This window comes from Salmo trutta, chromosome 31, assembly GCF_901001165.1.
Source record: "Salmo trutta chromosome 31, fSalTru1.1, whole genome shotgun sequence".
Taxonomy (NCBI): domain Eukaryota; kingdom Metazoa; phylum Chordata; class Actinopteri; order Salmoniformes; family Salmonidae; genus Salmo; species Salmo trutta.
The window spans coordinates 2,253,745-2,274,498 of NC_042987.1; the positions used below are offsets into that span (position 1 = coordinate 2,253,745).

Below are 20,754 nucleotides of genomic sequence, written 5' to 3' on the forward strand. Positions count from 1 at the left end.
TATACTCACAGACATCATTCAAACAGTTTTAGAACCTTCAGAGTGTTTTCTATCAAAATGCACTAATAATATCCATATTCTAGTTTCTAGGCCAGAGTAGTAACCAGTTTAATTTGGGTACGTTTTTCATCCGGCTGTGAAAATACTGCCCCCTATAGCGAACAGGTAAATTTTATATATATATATATATATATATATATATATATATATATATATATACACACACACACACACACACACACACACACACACACACACACACACACAGTTGAGGTCATAAATTTACATACACTTAGGTTGGAAACATTAACACTGGTTTTTCAACCACTCCACAAATTTCTTGTTAACAAACTATAGTTTTCGCAAGTCTGTTAGGACATCTACTTTGTGCATGACACAAGTAATTTTTCCATGAATTGTTTACACACAGATTATTTCACTGCATCACAATTCCAGTAGGTCAGAAGTTCAGATACACTAAGTTGGCTGTGCCTTTAAACAGCTTGGAAAATTCCAGAAAATTGTGTCATGGCTTTAGAAGCTTCTGGTAGGCTAATTTACATCATTTGAGTCAATTGGAGGTGTACCTGTGGATGTATTTCAAGGCCTACCTTCAAACTCAGTGCCTTTTGCTTCAAATCATGGGAAAATCAAAAGAAATAAGCCAAGACCTCAGAATTGTTTTTGTAGACCTCCACAAATCTGGTTCATCCTTGGGAGCAATTTCCAAACGCCTGAAGGCACCACGTTCATCTGTACAAACAATAGTACGCAAGTATAAACACCATGGGACCACACAGCCGTCATACTGCTTAGGAAGGAGACGCGTTCTGTTTCCTAGAGATTAATGTACATTGTGCGAAAAGTGCAAATGAATCCCAGAACAACAGCAAAGGACCTTGTGAAGATGCTGGAGGAAACAAGTACAAAAGTATCTATATCCACAGTAAAATGAGTCCTATATCGACATAACCTCAATACATTTGCAAAACATTTTAAAAACCTGTTTTCGCTTTGTCATTATGGGGTATTGTGTGTAGATTGCTGAGGAAAACAATTATTTCATAAATGTTATAAGGCTGTAACGTAACAAAATGTGGACAAAGTGAAGGGGTCTGAATACTTTCTGAATGCACTGTACATTGAACAGCAGCAGCTCTTCTGCATTTTTTGTTATTTCTGTATAACCAAAAATGTACAACAAAGTTGGCTATTTTAGAATGGGATTCATTGGGAAAGAATATTTGTTTTCCCCAATTTGGGGGGGTGGTTGAGGGGAATTCCTTCTTATGACGTGAATATCGACTCAGAGAATGGACAGAGATGGCGATGACTTTCTTTCCGGATCCAAAAGTCGTGTGCATCCGTGCGTGATGCCAGAATCCTAAAAAGGGGCATTTGGATAGAGCAACCGCAGTGTCTTCTAGACATGAGTTAAACACAGGTTTTTCAGAATCCTGAGTCCATGTCGCTATTTCAGGATGAATCTAGAGAGATTTCCTGAATCCAGTGATGAATTCTAAGAAAATTGTAAGCTCCTCAGTCCTCTCCCTGCTGTGCAGTGAAATGGGACACAAGAGGGGGAGAGAGAGAGAGTGTGACTGCCAAAGGAAAAGGACGAGGGACACACAGAGGCTGCGTCCCAAATGCCACCTTATCCCCTATATAGTGCACTACAGACCCCCTATGGGTCCTGGTCAAATATAGTGCACTATATAAAAGATTGGGTATCATTTAGGACGCACACACAGTGGTGGCAAACTGGGTCAGTTTCTCCTCAAATATAGCCGATAAGAGAATTATCCCACTGTTGGGATACACACACAGCTCTCTCACTATGAGTAATTCCATAGTAACGGAATTACGCTAAGACTGATTTTTCACTTTAAATGTATACCAAACAAAAACCATTGATTTGAAAGTTTAACAAACCATACAACTTTATACACAATGACTACTTTGAACAATTGACACAGTTAACCTCTCTGGGCGTCCCACCTACTCAACAGCCAGTTGAATCCCGTGGCGCGTTATTCAAATACATTAGAAATGCTATTACTTCAATTTCTCAAACATATGACTATTTTACAGCATTTTAAAGACAAGACTCTCGTTAATCTAACCACACTGTCCGATTTCAAAAAGGCTTTACAACGAAAGCAAAACATTAGATTATGTCAGCAGAGTACCCAGCCAGAAATAATCAGACACCCATTTTTCAAGCTAGCATATAATGTCACATAAACCCAAACCACAGCTAAATGCAGCACTAACCTTTGATGATCTTCATCAGATGACAATCTTAGGACATTATGTTATACAATACATGCATGTCTGTTCAATCAAGTTCATATTTATATCAAAAACCAGCTTTTTACATTAGCAGGTGACTAGCATGTGACTAGCATTCCCACCGAACACTTCCGGTGAATTTACTAAATTACTCACGATAAACGTTCACAAAAAACATAACAATTATTTTAAGAATTATAGATACAGAACTCCTCTATTCACTCGATATGTCCGATTTTAAAATAGCTTTTTGGTGAAAGCACATTTTGCAATATTCTAAGTAGATAGCCCGGCATCACAGGGCTAGCTATTTAGACACCCAGCAAGTTTAGCATTCACCAAAGTCAGATTTACTATAAGAAAAATGTTATTACCTTTGCTGTCTGTCAGAATGCACTCCCAGGACTTCTACTTCAATAACAAATGTTGGTTTGGTCCCAAATAATCCATTGTTATATCCAAATAGCGGCGTTTTGTTCATGCGTTCAAGACACTATCCGAAAGGGTAAATAAGGGTTACGAGCATGGCGCATTTCGTGACAAAAAAATTCTAAATATTCCATTACCGTACTTCGAAGCATGTCAACCGCTGTTTAAAATCAATTTTTATGCCACTTTTCTCGTAAAAAAGCGATAATATTCCGACCGGCAAAGCCTGTTTACATTCAACGAGAGAGAAAGTAAAAGCATGCTATCCCCTCATGCACGAGCCTCAGTCTAAAGGCCCTCTGATAGAGCACTTGCCAAATGCGCTAGTGTGTTTCAGCCTGGGCCTTGAATTACGTCATTCAGCTTTTTCCCGGGTTCTGAGAGCCTATGGGAGCCGTAGGAAGTGTTACGTTACAGCAAAGATCCTCAGTCTTCAATAAAAAGAGCCAAGATGAACAACAACTTGTCAGACAGGCCACTTCCTGGTCAGAATCTTCTCAGGTTTTTGCCTGCCATATGAGTTCTGTTATACTCACAGACACCATTCAAACAGTTTTAGAAACTTTAGGGTGTTTTCTATCCAAAGACAATAATTATATGCATATTCTAGTTACTGGGCAGGAGTAGTAACCAGATTAAATCGGGTACGTTTTTTTTCCGGCCGTGTAAATACTGCCCCCTATCCCCAACAGGTTAAAAAAACATTTTTTTACTAATAACTGCTCAGCTTTTCGCGAGAGTTGAACTTGTATGTTGTTGTTGTCAGCCAAACAATCACAAGTCATCAAAGGATGTGTGGGCGCCATGGCAAGCAAGTTAGGAAATCAATGTAAGATGGAATTAAATGGACAAAATTTAAAGGTAAATGAGAAGGATACACTACAACAACCAAGCAGTTTTGATGGTTATTTTATTTTCACGATGGTCTTCATCCATTACGGTCAGTTACAGGGTTATTCAATTACCGTCACAGCCCTACATGAACAGAATGCATCAGTGATATGTATTTCCTGGCAGAATGATATAGGGTTGTCCCTGACAAAAACAATGCATCTTTCGACCAATCGATTGGTCGTAATTTTCAAACGTGTATTTTTCCATATAAAGACACATTCTTTGTGTTTTAATCAAATCAACTGCATGCACACGCTACTTTTTCAATGGTCGCTTTGTTATTTTAAAACGAAAATGCTTGATTATATTTCTGATCAATAATGACTCTTATGCTGTGTGATTACATTAATATAACCATATACAATTTCAGTAGCAAATACCTTAGACTAATGGACAGTGCCATTCCCACGGCCTCCACAATTGATCAGTCCACTCAGACCAGTACGGATCAGAAAGGAGTCTTGTACATCATGATTGTTATAATTGTTTTGCTACTGCTCAACAACAAAAAAATCTCTGTCAACCAACAGCCTATTGACCAAACAATGGATCAGTCGTCTAAATAGGGTCGAGCAGTAGCTTAAAATCATTGTTGTGGACTTAGAACATCCAATGTTTTTTTCTATTTAAAAAAGTGTGATTTTGAGAGCGAAAACCTGATTAAAACAGAATCCTGTAAAAACTAAAAACAAAGAAAACTGAATTTGGGGAAAAAAACTGAATCTGGCAAAAGATAGGGCTCTACTGGTCCAATAGGTTCAAATAAATTCACCAAATAGTTTTACCAATATATGACCCGATTCAGGAAACTAGGCATATGTTGCAAGTCACGACTTCACAGGAGAGCTGTTTGAACGTAAAAAAATATTTTTTTATCAAAATGGGGGGCAGAAATGCCTTCTCGAACATGTTAACTTTCATGTGCCTTAATATCAAAAACGTGTATGCCATCTGTAAATACGAATAAAATTGTTACATTTACAAGCCTAGTTGGTTTAGCCACATAAAAAGTGAGCAACCTTCCCGCTAGCCATGATTGGCTGAGATAATGAGTTGGCTGGACATGATGAGAGATGAGTTTGGATTGGTCTGCCATACAGCACGCGTCTGTCTATTGGAGCTGATCAGTACGTCTAGGTAATCGTGTCAAACGCAGCTTTAAAAAAAAAAGTGTTGCGTAGTAAAACTGCATAAACCTAATGTCAAGTTAAAATGTACTGTTAGCTAGCTAACGTTAGCTGGCTGGCTCACTAGCTAACGTTATGTGTATAATCTCCACTTTCTGGGGGAGCGAGTTTTGAAATCAACGGAATTTGAGTATGATATCTAAGGAGATGGAGAAAACACCAGTCTAGATTACATCGTCAAACTAAGGGCAACCATGCATGGCATCAGACAGGAGACACATCCAACCATGATGTATACTGGTTAGCTAGCTAGCTACCTTTTCAGATATTACACGTTTCTAATTTTGACAGAAAGCGGTTTCATTTCAAATGTACTGTTAGCTAGCCAACATTAGCTGGCTGGGTCGCTAGCTAACGTTAGGCTGGACACACAATGTAAAAAATGTCATGTATGATCTTATAGAACCTGGTTGGTTAGCAACCTGCAGATTCATGCAGGGTAGTAATTTCAGAAATTGTGATTATGGTCCATTGATTAGCTAGCTAGCTAATGTTAACTAACTCACTTTTGTTCATCGCGCTCGTCCGTACAATTTACCTTATTTTAGTGCCCAAAAAAACATAATACTTCCAGATCAACTGTAATATCAATACCATTGTAAAGCACAATTTCTCCCCTTTCCAACAAAATCAATGACGAGACCTTCATGATGCCCATCTCCGCATGATTCAAGAAGGCAATGAGCTCCGTCGGGTCTTTAAAAAAATGGCAGGTGGGGAAGCGAAACCTATTGCGTGGTTAGTGAAAGGGAGAGATATGTCGTGTGGGGAAACCACTTTTTTCACCCGTTCTGTCTAAATTGTCACCTTATCACCTCTAAAATGTAAATAAAACACTATAAAGAGTTTCTATAATGTGTTATTTGTCGTCCGAAACTGGAAAAAAACTACTTGTGTAGAAAGTAAACATCTGCATCTCGAAGGTGTCAACTGTGCTTATGTCTGCGTAATGAAATACTTGGGAAAATTTTTTAACTTCTGACGATTTCTGGTCTAGTGATCGATGACAAACGAGCTCGCTGCCCAGACTTACATAATTACAAAGAGGAGATTCTCCTGATTAAAATGGTGCCCATGTAACAGTTTTGCTTCCGTCCCTCTCCTCGCCCCTACCTGGGCTCAAACCAGGGACCCTCTGCACACATCGACAACAGCCACCCTTGAAGCATCGTTACCCATCGCTTCACAAAAGCCGTGGCCCTTGCAGAGCAAGGGGAACAACTACTTCAAGGTCTCAGAGCGAGTGATGTCACTGATTGAAACGCTATTAGCGCGCACCCCGCTAACTAGCTAGCCATTTCCCACCGGTTACACATAGGCTTCATTAATGCCATTCAGACTTGAAGTTGATACAACAACTATGATAGCTGAGGTTCATAGATTGGTATGAATATTAGTTCAGAACCTAACGTTTTAGGGTCCATACACGGATCGGCTACATACTGTAGCTAGCTACACACTGTAGCTAGCTACACATCCAAAGGCATAGAGTTATTTTGATCCTCCACTACACAATAAGCAAGTAAATAGTTAGCTATGTTACTTCAGCTGCATTGCAAGGCAAGCTTACACAATTGCACATTCAATTTGCAGTAAATGCTTTAGCTAGCTAGATTCTTTACATCCACACTGTTTCACAAGGCAATAGCCTGGTTTGCTGGTTCTCAGGAGTCCCTAAAAAACATTAAACAACACAAATTACAAATTCATTCTCCTAACACTAGCTAGCTGGCTAATGTTAGCTAGTCAGATAACCTGCTAAATAGTGATTTTCGTAAATTAACTTTATGACAAAAAATATGCACAAACGTCTCTACATTAACTAACATATTCCTCTCAATTCCTCTCGTTTTTTGCTTGACTCGTTATAACTTACATTTGGTTCCACCGTAACATTTTTCAGCCATCTTTGTTGAAGAACGCCACCAGGCACGGGTGGCTCGCATCAAAATTAGTCATTGGAAGCACTCGATATGATTGGTCATATAAAAATCTTAGGACCCAAATGCATAATGAGTGCTCTAACTCCCCTTTGTGGTGGTCTGGCGCAATGAAGCCGTGACGCTGGGTACCTTGCACTGCACAAGTCCCGCAGTGCAAGCTCACAACTTTTAAAGGAGGAACCACTGTACCTATTTGAAGGTTTGTGTTGAATTTGATGCGGGTTTTTAGGGCGGCGCTAAAGTTTTCAGATGTAAACAGCGGCTTTTGAGAGTCATGACGGCTTGCAGTGATGACGCAAAAAATGACAAGGTATCCCCCTTACCCTGTTCCTGTCTTGTTTTTAATCAATCAACGCTTGAAAAGAAATGTAGTTCACACCCTAGATTTTGATGTTAACACAGTCGCTACAGTCCCATTTGTTTTCATTGCAGCCTCATTTGAATGTTGCGGTTGTGCAAATTTGTAAGGAATGGGGTTAGTCACCGTTATATATGTCTTAACAAAAAACTCAATGCAAGTATCCATTTCAATAGAATGTCACTGCAACTGTTGATAGATTTACTAGCTGGTAAATTCACTCTGGCTATCTACTCCGATTTCAGACCACGGGTAAGATAGTCTAGCTAGCTACATTTTCAGATATTACACGTTTCTAATTTTGACAGAAAGTGGTTTCATTTCAAGTGTATTGTTAGCTAGTTAACGTTAGCTGGCTGGGTTGCTAGCTAACGTTATGTGTATGATCTTATTCTTCGTATCTCAGACACATTTGCTTGACTAGTTATAGCCATAGAACCTGGTTGGTTAGCTACCTGCAGAATCATGCAGGGTATTAACGTCCTGAGTTGGGATTATGGTCCATTGTTTAGCTAGATATACCATTTTGACAAAGTATTTTCATTTCAAGTTAGTGTACTGTTAGCTAGCTAGCTAACGTGAAGTCATGCGTTGGGATTCATTGTTTACCTAGCTAGCTATCTAGCTACATTTCTTAAGAAAAGACTCTTGTCTTAAGTGTTCCAGAGCGCAGAATAACTGATGCATTTTTTAAGGCTCAACAACCGTTGAATATGTCCGGTGTCAATAAACATCGGCAGCAAAGCGTAATTCAATTGTTGCCAGCAACACAGTTACAGTCACCAAAGCCCTGGATAACATGAAAACAGCCTAACCAGCTCTGCTAGGGGGAGTAAAATGGTCAGAGTGGGGTGCTTTCTCATTATGTGTCTGGAAGTAGCTAGCCAATGTTAGCTTGGGTGCTCGACTGTTGTTGTGAGGTCAGAGATTTCGGAACAACCCTACTTATTGGCCAGAGCATCCAGTGTGCGTTCTGAACGTGAAATGCTCTGAATTTACAAACGGACAATCTGACATCACAGTTGCAGTCACCAACGCTCTGGATAACATAACAGCCCAACCAGCTCTGCTAGGGCGAGTAATGTTCAGTGAGCTGTTCTCTCTCAGATTACTAGAAGTAGCTGGCAAGTTAGTACAGAACGCACAGCTCAACCCTTAAAGAGATGGGTGGGGCTAAGGCTTAAGAGGGTGTGAACAATGCTGAATGGGTGTAGACAAAGAAGGGCTCTCCAATAGTAGTACCAAGACATTGAAAGATGGTTTTCTCAAAAGTGAGTTTACAAGTTGATCAACATTCAAAACAGAATTACTTTCCCATTGTTTCCTCAAATGCAGTGTATGATATACCATTTTGTAGCTCTGAGTCTCTACTTTTATCCAATGTAAAAAACAGAAATTCAAATGTTGCTACCTAAGACCGAATCAGGTGGTGAGTCACATATGTTATTTGTCTCATTGGTGGAAATTATATTTGAGATCATTTTATTTTAATTAATTTTGGGATAGAATGTCCTTTTAAAAAGTCACCAGAACTGAGCTTCTCAGTCACCAGAACTAGAGCTGGCTGCCCGGCCAAACTGAGCAATCGGGGAGAAGAGCCTTGGTCACGAAGGGGACCAAGAACCCGATGGTCACTCTGACAGAGCTCCAGAGTTCCTCTGTGGAGATGGGGGAACTTTCCAGAAGAACAACCATCTCTGCAGCACCACCAATCAGGCCTTTATGGTAGAGCGGCCAAACGGAAGCCACTCCTCAGTAAAAAGCACATGAGACAGCCTGCTTGGAGTTCGCCAAAAAGGTGCCTAAAGGACTCTCAGACCAGGAGAAATAAGATTCTGTGGTCTGATGAAACTAAGATTGAACTCTTTGGCCTGAATGCCAAGCGTCACGTTTGGAGGAAACCTGGCACCAACCCTACGGTGAAGCATGGTGGTGGCAGCATCATGCTGTGGGGATGTTTTTCAGCGGCAGGGACTGGGAGACTAGTCAGGATCGAGGGAAAGATGAACGGAGAAAATTACAGAGAGATCCTTGATGAAACCTGCTCCAGTGTGCTCAGGACCTCAGACTTGGGCGAAGGTTCACCTTCCAACAGGGCAACGACCCTAAGCACACAGCCAAGACAACGCAGGAGTGGCTTCGGGATAAGTCTCTGAATGTCCTTGAGTTGCCCAACCAGAGCCCAGACCTGAACCCGATCGAACATCTCTGGACAGACCTGAAAATAGCTGTGCAGCAGCGCTCCCCATCCAACTTGACAGAGCTTGAGAGGATCTGCAGAGAAGAAACTACCCAAATACAGGTGTGCCAAGCTGTGCCAGGCTGTAATCACTTCCAAAGGTGCTTCAACAAAGTACTGAGTAAAAGGTCTAACTACTTATGTGAATGTGATTTTTAACCTAAAAACCAGTTTTTGCTTTGTCATTATGGGGTATTGTATGTAGATTGATGAGGAGAATAAGGATGTAACATAAAATGTGGAAAATGTCAATACTTTCCGAATGCACTGTATATGACTAGAATTAGATGAATAAGGCTTTCGTTTCTCTAAACGAAGATTGAATGGTTATGGGTCTGAATAGATAACTGCTATAGCCTACAACCATTGTGTGTTCACTCTTCTTTCAAACTACCAGTGAATTCTATTGGCTGCTGTATTTAACATTCGGCAAACAAGAGCTTGCAATCCCTCTTCGAATGGTCAGTTAGTATAAGAAATGCTATAAAAAAATATATTGTATGTCCACCAAGTTGTTCTAGTCTAGCTTTTCCTGCATGGGACTCCACAAGCTAAGGAGCATTTTTTAAGTAGAGGCCAGTGGAGCACAGGTGCTTGCATATTGCAGAAGAGATAGGCTATAAGTTTGAAGCTTACTATGCATAACCCATCATGAATTAGATAAATATAAGGCTAATACTGTATTGGCTTTATTACCTGAAAGAGGTAGGCTAGGACATCTAAATATAAGGCTATGTATCAATATAGAACAGGATTATCTATTTTGGATCCAATTTGAATGGAGTTGATGGAGAGAGAAAAATACTGCAAGAGAATGCTTGTGCGTGCACCGATTCAAAGCAACAATACTCGAGTGACAGGCAATTTTTTTTTAAACTCTGCAGCTGCAATACAAATTGTTTTAAAATCTTTACAATTAAAAAAACAAGGTGAGCCCCGAAAGACAGATGGAGATGGGTAAATTAGACATGCATTCGGTCTTTATATTAGTCTATGCTGCAGCAAATGTTGGCCTACTGGTCACAAGAAAAAAAGTTACAATTTTGAGATGATAGATCTACATGTGACCTGCGCTCCAATTGAGATGGGTCTGTCCTCACCCTGAGCGTTGAGAAGCCAGATTTAGACATTGCATATAATTTAACAGTTCAATTTCACACCATGTTATTCATATTAATAATTTACTGATTTCTCGCAGTTATTTATCCCGGGAAAAGGGAGTGGCTTTGGGTTGTAAATCCCAGGAAATCTTGGTAACCGGGTTCCCACCTTCAACCCTAATGTGGACCCCAGAAAAAGTAGCCGCTGCTAATGCAGTAGCTAATGGGGAACCTAATAAACTAAACCCTGTGTAACAAGCCTATCACCAGAAAACAGATTGTGCTCTAAACTATGATGACTTAAAAGGTAATGATGGCAAAGCTCAGACCAACTACCAGTATACATCCCATTCAGGCCTACTCTATCAATTCCTTCAGAAAATGAATAGTGTATAAGGCTACCTAAAAGAAGAACAAGGGCTCTACCTCAATACCACCACACTAACAGTTTTAACCTCTCCCTGACCGAGTATGTAATACCCACGTTTCAAGAAGACCACCATAGTCCCTGTGACCAAGAATGCGAGGCAAAAAACACTGAAACATGCATGAGAGCACCAGCTGTTCTGGAAGACTGTGTGATCACGCTCTCCGCAGCCGATGTGAGTAAGACCTTTAAACAGGTCAACATTCACAAGGCCCAGGGCAAGACGGATTACCAGGACGTGTACTGTGAGCATGCGCTGACCAACTGGCAAGTGTCTTCACTGACATTTTCAACATCTCCCTGTCCGAGTCTGTAATACCATCATGTTTTAAGCAGACCACCATAGTGCCTGTGACCAAGAACACTAAGGTAACCTGCCTAAATGATAATGGCCACGTAGCACTCACGTCGATAGCTATGAAGTGCTTTGAAAGGCTGGTCATGGTTCACATCAATACCATCATCCCGGAAACCCTAGACCCACTCCAATTCGCATACCGCCCAAAAGATCCACAGATGACGCAATCTCAATCGCACTCCACACTGCCCTTTCCCAATTGGACAAAAGGAACACCTATGTGAGAATGCTGTTTACAGCTCATCGTTCAACACCATAGTGCCCACAAAGCTAAGGACCCTGGGACTAAACATTTCCCTCTGCAACTGGATCCTGGACTTCCTGACAGCCACCCCCAGGTGGTAAGGGTAGGCAACAACACATCTGCTACGCTGATCCTCAACACCAGGGCCCCTCAGGGGTGCGTGCTTAGTCCCCTCCTGTACTCCCTGTTCACCCACGACTGCATGGCCAAGCACAACTCCAACACCATCAAGTTTGCTGACATCACAACAGTGGTAGGTCTGATCACCGGCAAAGATGAGACAGCCTATAGGGAGGAGGTCAGAGACCTGGCAGTGTGGTGGCCTGTCCTCTACCTCCAATATGAGCAAGACAAAGGAGATGATCTTGGACTACAGGAAAAGGAGGGCCGAACAGGCCAACATTAACATTGACGGTGCTGTAGTGGAGAGTGTCGAGAGTTTCAAGTTCCTTGGTGTCTACATCACCAAGACTACTTACATCAGCTTCTACCCCCAAGCTATAAGACTGCTGAACAATGAATCAAAAGGCCACCAAGACTACTTACATTGACACCCCCCCCTTTGTTTTTACACTGCTGCTCCTGGCTGTTTATTATCTATTCATAGTCACTTTACCCCAAACTACATGTACAAACTACCTCAACTAACCTGTACTCCCGCACATCGACTCGTTATGTAATTTAATTGTGTTACTTTATATTTTTTACTTTCGTTTATTTAGTCAATATTTTTTTAAATATATTTCTTGAATTGCATTGTTGGTTAAGGGCTTGTAAGTAAGCATTTCACGGTAAGATTTACACCTGTTGTATTCGGTGCATCTGACAAATAACATTTGATTTGATGAAAAGCAAGAAAACATTTCATACAGTAAGCTTTGCAGAAGTAAAAACGCCATAATGAAAATCATCAGCTTCCATCTAAAACTTTTGAGAAATTAAGATATTTCCATTCTTACCTGCAGGTGCTCAGTAGAGCTGCTGCTCAGCTCGTCTCCAGACTCCGAGTCGTTGCGTCTCTCCGAACCCTCTGAGTCACAGTGCCCCGGGGGCATCTCCACATTCAGGGGCACTCTGCGGAGCTCAGGGAAAGTGGCATCGGCACGGGGCAGCGTGTTACATCCTCGTCCAGCAGCATGGTTGTGAGGGTGGGGGTGGGTGTGGTTATTCTTTATAATGTCTGCCAGGGCCCTGTCATGGTTTGTGAGGCTGCCAGGGTCTCTACCAGGATTCTGGTTGGCGTCCCTGTCCCTGCGCTGGCTCGGAGGGGTGAGGGCAGCCCCCGACGATGAGGAGGGGGAGGGTGACGAGGGAGAGGGCCGGCTGAAACTGGTCAAGTTCAGGTTCTCGTTAGAGACGCTTGCCTTGACCAAGACCGAGTTCCCCCCGCTCCCTCCACCATGATGCCCCAGGTGCAGAGGCTTGGGAGGGGGCATGAGGGCCTTGCGGACCTCTCTGACATACTGCGCTGGTATGTAAAACGCCTTGGTCCCCTCCTCTTTCTTGACTTGCCACCAGTCCTCGTTGGTCTTCTTCACCAGCATGTAGCACTCTCCCTGGCGGATGGAGATCTGGCGCTCCTTGGCCTTGTACTCATAATCATACTCCACCTCAATGTAGACCTGGCCTGGGGCAATGGGCAGCTCACACCCACGCCCCTCTCGATCTGACGCCATGACCGTGAAAATGCTGGCTGGAGCTTACCACCGCAGGGACACAGCCTGGCTCTGCATGTCCCACTGTGTAACTGGGGAGGAGGAGGAAACAGGGGAGAGAGATTAGGCCTATGTTATGGTAACATTAGTACACATACAGACAAGGGTTGCAAAATGCTGTTAAAACATTCCTGGAATCAGGAAGGAAATCAGCAAGAGATCTGGAATCGTCTAACTCCAAGATTTCTGGTCTTGCATCCTTCGTTTAGACACAGACAATATAGAATGGATGGTTGGGATGAGGGAGCATAGACTGAAGACTTTCCCCAAGTCTATGTAAACTCAGTAAGAGCTGTGCTCCTAGGCTAAGAAGCTGCCTGAGAGGTAGATAAGATTACACAAACACACAGTATAAGGGACTGGGACTCAGGAGCATAGCCTGAAGAGAAGACTGACTCAGTAACCCCATACACAAGGATCTATGGTGTTGTACATTAAGACTTGTGCTGCTCCAAGCCTGAGTGGTAGATGAGATCAGAGCAGTGGTATTCAAAGTCGGGCTGCAACCCCCCTAGTGGGGTCGCCGGGGAACTACAGTGGGGTTGCCAAAAAAAATAATACATTTGAACAAAAACTAAAAAAGTACAGATTATTGTATGGGACAATTATCATCGTTTTGTTTTATTTTATTGAGGAAATGTATTTATTGGTTTCTTTTCAGTTTGATAAATGAACATTTTATGAATTGAAAGATATTAATTGGGTCCCTGCTGAAAAAGTTTGAATACCTCTGGATTAGAGGCTGTGAGCAGGGCTCTAAAATACCATTTAGCTAAATGCACTAGCTAGTAGTGCTGGGGTGGGGGGGTTGATAGTTCCATATCGCAATATTATTTTGGACTATATTATATCTATACTTTGACTCCAAGAATCGATGTGTAAAAATGATAAAAGTTTGGACACACATACTCATTCCAGGGTTTTTCTTTATTTGTACTATTTTCTACGTTGTAGGATAATAGTGAAGACATCAACACTATTAAATAATGTAGTAACCATGTAGTAACCAAAAAAAGTGTTAAACAAATCAAAATATATTTTATATTTGAGATTCTTGAAAGTAGCCACCCTTTGCCTTGATGACAGCTTTGCACACTCTTGGCATTCTCTCAACCAGCTTAATGAGGTAGTCACCTGGAATGCATTTCAATTAACAGGTCTGCCTTGTTAAAAGTTCATTTGTTTAATGTCTTTTCTTAATGCGTTTCTTCATGTGCAGTCGCAAAAACCATCAAGCACTATGATGAACCTGACCACCACAGGAAAGGAAGACCCAGAGTTACCTCTGCTGCAGAGGATAAGTTCATTAGAGTTAAATGCACCTCAGATTGCAGCCCAAATAAATGCGACGAATAAGACGCATCTCAACTAGGGATGCATGATATAAATCTGCAAGCATATCGGAATTGGTCGATATTAGCTAAAAATGCCAACATCAGCATCGGTCCGATGTCAAGTTTAACGCCGATGTGCAAAACCGATGTTAAAGCTGACGTGCATACCTATATAAATGTAGGTAGATGACGTAATGACGCCACAAAAAAAATACAGAGCTACACAGAACATAAGCAGAAAAATACTAAGTGCACACTTTCAACAACTAAAACAAGTTCAAGTCGAGCAGTCATTTGAGCACCACCACCACCACCAAATTCGCCTTTGAGACAACTCAAAGGCGAAATCCATTAACCTCTCTTGGGTAGGGGGCAGTATTTTGACGTCCGGATGAAAAGCGTGCCCAAAGTAAACTGCCTGTTACTCAGGCCCAGAAGCTAGGATATGCATATAATTGGTAGATTTCGATAGAAAACACTAAATTATGTCTGTGAGTATAACAGAACTGATATGGCAGGCGAAACCCCGAGGACAAACCATCCCCCCCAAAAAATTATCCTACCACTATTTTCAATGGCTATCACTTGTATTATAAGGCCAAGTCCTCCCAGATTGCAGTTCCTAGGACTTCCACTAGATGTCAGTCTTTAGAAAGAGTTTTAGGCTGGTTTTTGGAAAAATGAGCCAGAAATTGTAGTTTTTCTTGGTGGCTCCCATTTTGGCTGTAGTGTTTCCAAGCGCGTGAAAGAGAGCGCGTTCTTTGGTATTTTTCTCCGGTAAAGACAATAACGATTCTCTCTCTTAAATTGTATAGTTTATTTACGTATTAGGGTACCAAAGGTTTGATTATAAACGTTGTCCTGGTGTAAGGTGTAAGGTGAGTTTGGCGTTTCCCACTGTAATGGTGTTAACTTCTTACATCTACACGTTCCGCTAGCGGAACGTCTGCTCCAATATCCAATGATGGGCGGGGCGCGAAATTCAAACTCCTCTAAATCCGAAAACTTACACTTTTCAAACATATGACTATGTTACAGCTATTTAAAGACAAGACTCTCCTTTATCTAACCAAACTGTCCGATTTCAAAAAGGCTTTACAGCGAAAGCAAAACATTAGATTATGTCAGCAGAGTACCCAGCCAGGAATAATCACACAGCCATTTTTCAAGCTAGCATATCATGTCACATAAACCCAAACCATATCTAAATGCAGCACTAACCTTTGATGATCTTCATCAGATGACACACCTAGGACATTGTGTTATACAATACATGCATGTCTGTTCAATCAAGTTCATATTTATATCAAAAACCAGCTTTTTACATTAGCATGTGACGTTCAGAACTAGCATTCCCACCGAACACTTCCGGTGATTTTACTAAATTACTCACGATAAACGTTCACAAAAAGCATAACAATTATTTTAAGAATTATAGATACAGAACTCCTCTATGCACTCGATATGTCCGATTTTAAAATAGCTTTTCGGATGAAGCACATTTTGCAATAATGTAAGTACATAGCCCGGCGTTACAGGGCTAGCTATTTAGACACCCACCCAGTGTAGCCTTCACCAAAATCACATTTCCTATAAGAAAAATGTTCTTACCTTGCTTGTTCTTCATCAGAATACACTGCCAGGACTTCTACTTCAATAACAAATGTAGGTTTGGTCCCAAATAATCCATCGTTATATCCAAACAGCGACGTTTTGTTCGTGCGTTCTAGACACTATCCCAACGCTAAATCTCGGCCACGAGCATGACGCAAAATATGACAAAAAATTTCGAAATATTCCATTACCGTACTTCGAAGCATGTCAACCGCTGTTTAAAACCAATATTTATGCAATTTATCTCGTAGAGAAGCGATAATATTCCGACCGGGAATCTGCCTGTCTGTAAACTGAGGAAAAAAACAAAAGCCGGGGGCGGGGCGTGTCACGCGCCTAAGGCTTAGTCCATTGACTGACCACTCAGCATTTGCTCTCGTGTGCTTCAGCCAGGGCTTTGAATGACATCATTCCTGTTTTTCCCGGGCTGTGAGACTCCATTGTTGACGTGAGAATTGTCACGTAAGAGCAGAGATCCTTTGTAAACGACAGAGATAATAAAGAAGGGCAAGAAATGTTCAGACAGGGTACTTCCTGAACAGAAGCATCTCAGGTTTTTGCCTGCCATAGGAGTTCTGTTATACTCACAGACACCATTCAAACAGTTTCAGAAACTTTGGAGTGTTTTCTCTCCAAAGCTAATAATTATATGCATATTCCAGTTTCTGGGCAGGACTAATAATCAGATTAAATCGGGTACGTTTTTTATCCAGCCGTGAAATTACTGCCCCCTAGATGTAACAGGTTAATTTTTGCCACCTGTAGGACTCGTTCCATGTCAGTGAATCTCAGGAAACGTATGGTGATTGGGCGCGGTGGTTGTCTGGCTGCTGGTGGGGGCCTCAGTGCTCGGTGAGCTCTCTCAATTTCTATGGGCCTGTCGGTGGATAGGTGGAGCCACTCGGGGAGTTTGTCTTGCAGGTAGTGGATCAGTGGCATGTTTCCCTTTTCGGCCCGATTTAATAGAACACAATTATTCCTTCGACCCCTATTTTCCAGGTCCTCTGTTTTCTCTTCCAGATGCTCCATTTTCTTTTTAGCAGATGCTATTGTTTCCATGGCGTCTGCCAGTGAGTTTTCCATGGATAGGATTCTCCCCTCTGCCTCATCCAGGCGCCCCGAGTTGATGGTTATCTTGTTGTTGATGTCAGGCAAAGCATTTTCCAGGGTTGTCACCTTGCCCCCTATCGTACTGAGCTGAGAGTTAATGCCATCTAATTTGATGTTGAGTTCGATACGTTGGGATCTCAGCACAGAAAGGATGTCTGACAGAGTGCGAGGTTCGCAGTCGTTGGGCCTCGGAAGGGGACGTGTTCTCTTGATCCTGGTTAATGGCGCTAGTTTTTTCTGAAGCTAGCTGTTTCTTGGAGGCTTTTTCCGCGTCTATTGCTCGAGTCCGGGTAAAAATGTCACCAGTAATGTCGCCTTTTGTAGCCGCCATTACTTTTTGACTAAAGCTAATGGAGTTAACTTGAAGTGGAGGTAAGATTAAGAATTGGAAACTACTTGTGCGGAGCTCTTAGTTCATGCGGCCATCTCGTTCAAGGGTCACGTGATCCCCAAATCTCTGGTAATTTAACCTATTTCTTAGGTTCTTTGCGCATTTTGATATGGCCTATAGGGTGAAAATTCCTGGGACCATGACTGGCAATCAAGATGAGTCACATGTGCCTAAAATAACATTGCAGGACTGCGGTTGGGTTGGGGACCAGTTATTGCGGCAGTGGGTGGGAGTCAGACAGAAAGCCAATGGGAGCGGTGCCCCCCCCCCCTCCCATTCACTGACAAAGTTATGATAGTTGTCATAGTAACGACGGGTGTGCTCGCAGATGTGTAGGCTGATAGGTGGTGGTGCTCGTGCTTCCTATCACTCAGAAGTTATGTAGCAAGCTAAGATGACAACAATGCCTGAAATGGACGTTTCCCAGTTGAATGTTCAAAATCATAGTGTAAGTGAACACTTAATGTCTCAAAGGATATGATGATTCAGTTTCAAAACAAGTCCTTTTTGGCCATCTGTTTAGTTGTCTAGCACATTCACAAACTTGTTTGCAAACAATTAAGTTAGTTCGCTACCACATGTTCTTGTCAAAACTGTCAGAATAGTAACTAGCAAGCCAATTAAGTCTAAAAACCACTTGAGGGCAAATAAATCAGATTTGACCATTCAGATTTGTATCCTACGAAGGTAAATAGTGCTGAATATATTAATAAAAGTTACCTTGTCCAAGAGAGATTTACATGGTTATCAAAACATCACACCGGGGTAAGCCTACTCAAAAGACAACCCTTATTTGAAGTGTTTCTAATATTCTCTATGGGAAAAATGAAATGGTGGAAAAACGATTGGAACCATTTCCTTGTTTGACCGCTAGGTTTTATGGGTAGTATGACTCGCAGAACTCTAACTTGTAGAAAATACACTTTATGACACTGTCATGAAGCATTATGACTATCCTATGTAATTTAGACTAAGGAAATACACGACACTGTCAAGAAGCATTATGGCCATCATAATCATATAAGCCTGATAGGCCTATCACGTACATGCCCTTATATCAGTCATATAGAGGGTGTCTTGTCCTGCTCCTGAAATCTGTTCCTGCATTCATCCCAATCATCAGCAACAGAGCTTTGGGGTAGGTGCATTTCTGACATCAATGTGTGTGAAATTACAATGATAATTTGTAAGTCGCTCTGGATAAGAGCGTCTGCTAAATGACTTAAATGTAAATGTAAATGTAATAATTTAATATGGTAAATAAAAAAAAAAACATACCGTTGACACATAGGCTATGGTGTAATGGAATGTTTTGCCTTGTATGGTAGGTTTTGTGGGTTTTTATAGTATTGTGTGGGTGTCATAACCAGCCATAAAATAACAATATATGTCACAACAGGTCTAAATATAATATGGTCATAACACTGTCATGACACATAAGTTGTCAGCTGTTATGACATGGTTATGACCGTGTCATAACGTGTTATGACGCTGGGTGTCAAGGAAATTGTTACCAAAAGATGTATAAATAATAGCCCATGTCCAACTGTTCTAACAAAATTCCACATTAAACTATCTGAAATGATGAACGTAAAGAAAAGTGTTGCTTCTGGCCTCCCGGGTGGCGCAGGGGTCTAAGGCACTGCATCACAGTGCTTTGGGGGGTGGGGGGGCTTTACTTGGCTCATCGCGCTCTAGCGCATGCAGGCTGACATGTTCATTTAGTACTGTCGGGGTGGTAGGTTTAGCTGAACAGAAATGTAGCTTTTTCTGTTTTGGAGCAGAAGCACCATCAACGGCAATCGGCTGGCATGGGTCTTTCTCTACTAGTCTTGTGGAGCTGTGCTTGGTCTAGAGGTGCTTCTTGATATTTGAAGTTGAGTTCCTCGCAGTTGACAGGCGCTTATCGAGGCACAGTTTTCATTTTATTACGTTTTTCTGCTTTTCTTCTACCAATTCAAAATAATATGAATATTTCCACGATGTAAAGGCTGTTGTCTCTACCATCTTGCTAGCTAGCTAGCTAGCTAGCTAGCTTCCCTCCACAACTTTCTTAAAGAAATAGGAAGAGTGTGAACTTACGAGAACGGATTTAACATTTTTGGGGACAAAACAAAAATAAAAAGGTAAAAGTAATGATTTGCTTATTTCAAAAAGTAACTAAATAACTGATTACTTAGATTGAGAGAAAAAAATGAGAGAAAAAAATGGTGCTAAGTTATTCGTTACCACAAAAAAATGTGAGTACTTTAATGCATTACTTTGTAACGTGTTACCCCCAACACCGATCGCAATACATATCACATTGCAGCTAACTCTCGTGATAATATTGTAACATGAGGTCCCTGGCAATTCCCAGCCCTAATCGAGATACTCATTAGTATCGTGGCAAGGAAACAAAACAAGAAGCGGATTTAAATTCTTTAGGATCTTGGAAACGAGCATCATTATGTTGTCATCCAGAGTCAAATTGTATTTATTTTGATATACACTGAACAAAAATATAAAACACAACATGTAAAGTATTGGTCCCATGTTTCATGAGCTAAAACAAAAGATCTGAGAAATGTTCTATACGCACAAAAAGCTTTTCTCTAAAAACTTTAGCACAGATTTTTTAAATCCCTGTTAGTGAGCATTTCTCCTTTACCAAGATAATCCATCCACCTCACAGGTGTGGCATAACAAGAAGCTGATTAAACAGCATGACCTTCATGGTCTAATTGCTGCAAAGAAACCACTACTAAAGGACACCAATAAGAAGAAGAGACTTGCTTGGACCAAGAAAAAAGAGCAATGGACATTAGACCGGTGGAAATCTGTCCTTTGGTCTGAAGAGTCCAAATTTGAGATTTTTGGTTCCAACCGCCGTGTCTTTGTGAGACGCAGAGTAGGTGAACGGATGATTTCTGCATGTGTGGTTCCCACCGTGAAGCATGGAGGTGGTGGTATGATGGTGCTTTGCTGGTGACACGGTCTGTGATTTATTTAGAATTCAAGGCACACTTAACCAGCATGGCTACCACAGCGATATGCCATCCCATCTGGTATGCGCTTAGTGGGACTATCATTTGTTTTTCAACAGGACAATGACCGAAAACACACATCCAGGCTGTGTA

General features: G+C 41.5%; 1 protein-coding gene across 4 annotated transcripts in view; it reads right to left on the reverse strand.

Annotated features, from left to right (window-relative positions):
* Positions 1-20,754, reverse strand: part of LOC115169325 (rho GTPase-activating protein 12) — a 148,017-nt gene that overhangs the window by 104,787 nt on the left and 22,476 nt on the right. For all 4 annotated transcript variants that reach the window (XM_029724828.1, XM_029724827.1, XM_029724830.1 and 1 more), the window contains exon 2: positions 12,431-13,218. In XM_029724828.1, the coding sequence (XP_029580688.1) occupies positions 12,431-13,147 (717 nt within the window). In that variant the 5' untranslated portion in view covers positions 13,148-13,218. The remainder of the gene's footprint in view (positions 1-12,430; positions 13,219-20,754) is intronic.